Raw genomic sequence first — 4,754 nt, forward strand, 5'->3', positions numbered from 1 at the left:
ACACGATGATCGTGAATCGTGATCGATAATCGTGTTCACAATCGCTATGTCGTATGTACTCCCGATAAAAAAACAAAAAAAAACACCTTTAGAGGCCATTTTTCCCTGCAAGCGGGGGTTGGCCTTTTTCGGGGACCGTGGTTGTTGTTTTTTGGTCCCCTTTTTGAAGCCATGTTTTACGGCCGGATGCCCTTCCTGCCGCCAACCCTTTTTGTCGCCTTTTTACGACAAACAGGGAATTACCAGTGAACTGGTACTCAATTTGCCGACCTCGGAAGGATGACAGGCTGAGTCAACCCCCCTGGCGTTAATTCAGCGATCGACCGGGATTCGAACCCAGGATCCTAGGATCCTAAGCCGGCACCCTAGCCGCTAGCCCAACACCAGGCTACGTGTACTCCCGATACGTGTACCAAATTCCCGAAACGTGTAACTGTACCAAATCAACACTTAAAAGGATTTTGAGCCGATAGCTGTTACGGCCTTGGCAAGATCGATGGAGACAGCGATCTGTTAGCGTATTCACCGCCCAAATAGCTATGTGGAATTCTCTCATGTAGAGATTAAACGTTACGGCTGTTACGGCCTTGGCAAGATCGATGGAGACAGCGTTTATTATACTTTTAATGAAGGACACCGTCTCAAGCCCCAGTCCCCATCACGGATGGGGCTCAGCAGTTTACCCGAGCCTGACGGCGAAGGGCAAGGTACACGCTGGCCCGTCCAGTGTAGCGCGCGTGCGGCCCCGGACATCGAAGGGCATTAACGTTCATTAAACATTAAAACGCCCTCGTGTTGGGCTAGCCCTGGTGTTGGGCTAGCGGCTAGGGTGCCGGCTTAGGATCCTAGGATCCTGGGTTCGAATCCCGGTCGATCGCCGAATTAACGCCAGGGGGGTTGACTCAGCCTGTCATCCTTCCGAGGTCGGCAAATTGAGTACCAGTTCACTGGTAATTCCGTTTGTCGTTGAAGGCGGCAAAAAGGGTTGGCGTCAGGAAGGGCATCCGGCCGTAAAACATTGCTTCAAAAAAGGGACCGAAAAACAACAACAACCACGGTTCCCGAAAAAGGCCAACCCCCGCTTTGCGGGGAAAAATGGCCTCTAAAGGTGGTTATTTTTTATATATATATAAACATTAAACGTTCATTAAAGGATTACGAAACGAAAAACATTATGAAACGAAAAACATTACGAAATTACGTTCACACCGTCACGTCAAACACTGCCGTGAACACATACATCGTCACAATGACAAAATCGTCACAATGAATGTTATGCGGGAGTCCAAACCTGAGAATACTGGAGACCAAAGCTGAAATTGGAAAAACTAAATAGCCTATTTTACTCCTGGAGATCCCAGGATTACCCACACAAAATATCGTTTTGATCGGTTGAGCCGTTTTTGCGGTACCTTCGAACAGACGGACAGACATTTGGTGAATTATAGTAAGATACATGAATTCCGAAATATGAGTTTAGCAGGTCTGGACGTGGCATTAACCCGGCTTAGAAACATATGCAGACGTCATGGCACGACACATTGCATTGCTCTAAAGCTCTCTGTTTGGGGGACTCGGGCCCACGTCTGTCCATTTGGGGGGCTTGGGCCACGTGCCATCCATTTGGGCGACTCGGGCCCACGTGCCATCCATTTGGGTGACTTGGGCCCACGTCCTTCCGCTTGAGGGACTCGGGCCCACATCCTTCCGCTTGAGGGACTCGGGCCCACTTCCGTCCATTTGAGGGACTCGGGCCCATGTCCTTCCGCTTGGGGGACTCGGGCCCATGTCCTTCCGCTTGGGGGACTCGGGCCCATGTCCTTCCGCTTGGGGGACTCGGGCCCACGTGTCATCTGTTTGGGGGACTCGGGCCCACGTGCCATCTGTTTGGGGGACTCGGGCCCACGTGCCTTCTGCTTTGGGGACTCGGGCACACGTGCCGTCCGTTTGGGGGAACATTTGTAATTTGTTAAAAAGCCCTGCATTCATGTTCCAGAGCCTTTCCTGGTCTTGCCTTCAAAGAACATCCCATGCTCGAGCAAAAAAGCAGGTTTGGTATAACTTAAACAGCAGTATAAAGGCCTTTCATGAACAAACGTGTGGTGTAATTAGGCCTTGATTCGAAATTGCTCATCTATCTATAATTCCATTAATCTCTGTGTGTATGTGTGTTTGTATGTGTGTATGTGTGTATGTGTGTATGTGTGTATGTTTGTCTGTGACCGCTGTTTCTCGACAACCACGGGTCCGATATACTTTAAACTTGCCAGGTATATTGCTGGGGACCCGAGGATGTGCCTTTTCAAGGTTTGAAATTAATCGGACAAGTACTTACCGAGCTATGGCGATTTAGCCGTTCGCCGTTCGCTTTGGCGTTGCGAATGGACCAAACCATTGCATGTAAATAGAGGGGGGGGGGTTCTGTGGTCGTTGCGAATGGACCAAACCATTCATGTAAATAGAGGGGGGGGGGTTCTGTGGTCGTTACTGCCACGTGGTTTCAAAGTTTTTTTTTGTTGTTGTTGTTTGCACGCATGTTTTTTTGCACCCACGTACGGGCACGCCCTAGGATGTTTACACACACACACCCCTACACAATTTTTTTTTTTTTTTTTTTTTGGCAAGGAACGGGCACCCACGTACGGGCACGTCCTAGCTTATATATAGTACGGGCATGCCCTAGTACAACTAATGATGTCAACTTTTTCAAACTTGTGGAACTATTGAAAACTATTGCAAGAACATGTCTTGCTAAATGAAGGTTTGCGATACTGACTCGTATGTTTGTCTTTACTTGCATCTCCTCATCACCAATTGTCTTTCAGTGTTCATAACAGCCCAATTATCAAGAAGAGACGCCATTGATGCTCCAGCTCTTTCATCATCCCAGAACGTGAAGCTGTCTACTATAATTGCAATCGATATGTGTGAAGATATCAATGAGTGGGGTTCTTCATCCCCAGCCCAATTTTACCAACGGCTTGTTGTCCTTTTGGAATACGAATCCTTGTGTTGACCTTGCTTGAAGGTATCAGCTCGGCAGACGAGCATCCCAACCATCTTTTTGGAATCCAATCGGATATGCTCTTGTTTTTAACTTGGGCTGTTTGAGATGGTTGTAAATGTAAATTCCTCTTCTACAGTTCCAATGTTACTTCCAAATTGAGTTAGTTTCATCTCGAATGTTAATGCTCGTGTTGCATTCATGTTTTTGTCGAGTTTTTGAGCATTTAAAATGACTTTCATTTCCTGTTTGAGTTCTTTTTGACAAGGCCGCGTTGTGCCTCCCGGATACTCGATTATCCTCTCAATTGACCACCATTCATAAGAGAATATGTTTACTTCGTCCAATACCAAAGAGGTGATTGGATTGCTTGTTTCCCAATGGCACTAATTTAAATATGCTTTCCTATTTGAAAAGTAATTATTTGAAGAAACTTTGTTTAAGTGCTTTGCATTTAAATAATTAATGTTTTGTATTAAAAAACTGAACGTTCTTTTAATCGAGACTTGTTTCAATGACCTGTGCGCCCACTTGTCTCATCCAGGACTTAAAAGATCCGCTGACTATCGCCGCTCTGCACATATACAGTGCTCGTGGAAGTATGTAACCTATCGCTGCTCTGCACATGTACAGTACATACAGAAGTATGTAAACTATTGCCGCTCGGCACATGTGCAGTACATGCGGAAGTATGTAAACTATCACCGCTCGAAACATGTACAGTACATGCGGAAGTATGTAAACTATCGCCGCTCGACACATGTACAGTACATGCGGAAGTATGTAAACTATCGCCGCTCAGCGCATGTACGATACATGCAGAAGTATGTAAACTATTGCCGCTCTGCACATATACAGTGCACGTGGAAGTATGTAACATATCGCTGGTCTGCACATGTACAGTACATGCAGAAGTTTGTAAACTATTGCTGCTCTGCACATATACAGTGCACATGGAAGTATGCAACATATCGCTGCTCTGCACATGTACAGTACATGCAGAAGTATGTAAACTAACACCGCTCGGCACATGTACAGTACATGCGGAAGTATGTAAACTATCACCGCTCGGCGCATGTACAGTTCATGCGGAAGTCTGTAAACTATTGCCACTCAGCGCATGTACAGTACGTGCGGAAGTGTGCAAACTGTTGCCGCTCGACGCATGTACAGTACATGCAGAAGTATGCAAACTGTTGCCGCTCGGCGCTTGTACAGTGCATGCGGAAGTATGTAAACTATGGCTGCTCGCCGCATAAACTGCACATGGATGTAACCTATCGCCGCTCTGCACATATACAGTGCATGCGGAAGTATGTAAACTATTGCTGGTCGGAAACATATCCAGTGCACGTGGAAGTATGTAAACTCTCGGCGCATATACAGTGCACGTGGAAGTATGTAACCTATCGCCGCTCTGCCCATGTACAGTGCATGCGAAAGTATGTAAACTATTGCTGCTTGGCGCATATACAGTGCACGTGGAAGTATGTAAACTCCTGGTGCATAATATACAGTGCACGTGGAAGTATATAAACTATCGCCGCTCGGCGCTTATACAGTGCATGCGGAAGTATGTAAACTATCGTCGCTCGGCGCTTATACAGTGCATGCGGAAGTATGTAAACTATCGCCGCTCTGTACATGTACAGTACATGCGGAAGTTTGTAAAATATTTCCGCTCGGCGCATGTACAGTACATGCAGAAGTATATAAACTATCGCCGCTTCGCACATGTTGCAGTACATGC

General features: G+C 46.6%; 1 protein-coding gene across 1 annotated transcript in view; it reads left to right on the top strand.

The window, feature by feature from the left end:
• The window catches only part of SMCHD1 (structural maintenance of chromosomes flexible hinge domain containing 1), a 238,536-nt gene extending 235,033 nt beyond the window's left edge, over nucleotides 1-3,503 (top strand). The window contains exon 42 of the mRNA XM_078777400.1: nucleotides 2,826-3,503. Within this exon, the coding sequence (XP_078633526.1) occupies nucleotides 2,826-2,865 (40 nt within the window). The 3' untranslated portion in view covers nucleotides 2,866-3,503. The remainder of the gene's footprint in view (nucleotides 1-2,825) is intronic.
• Nucleotides 3,504-4,754: the final 1,251 nt, after the last annotated feature.

The sequence above is a fragment of the Myxine glutinosa genome, chromosome 5 (assembly GCF_964187855.1).
Source record: "Myxine glutinosa chromosome 5, kmMyxGlut1.1, whole genome shotgun sequence".
NCBI classification, from domain to species: domain Eukaryota; kingdom Metazoa; phylum Chordata; class Myxini; order Myxiniformes; family Myxinidae; genus Myxine; species Myxine glutinosa.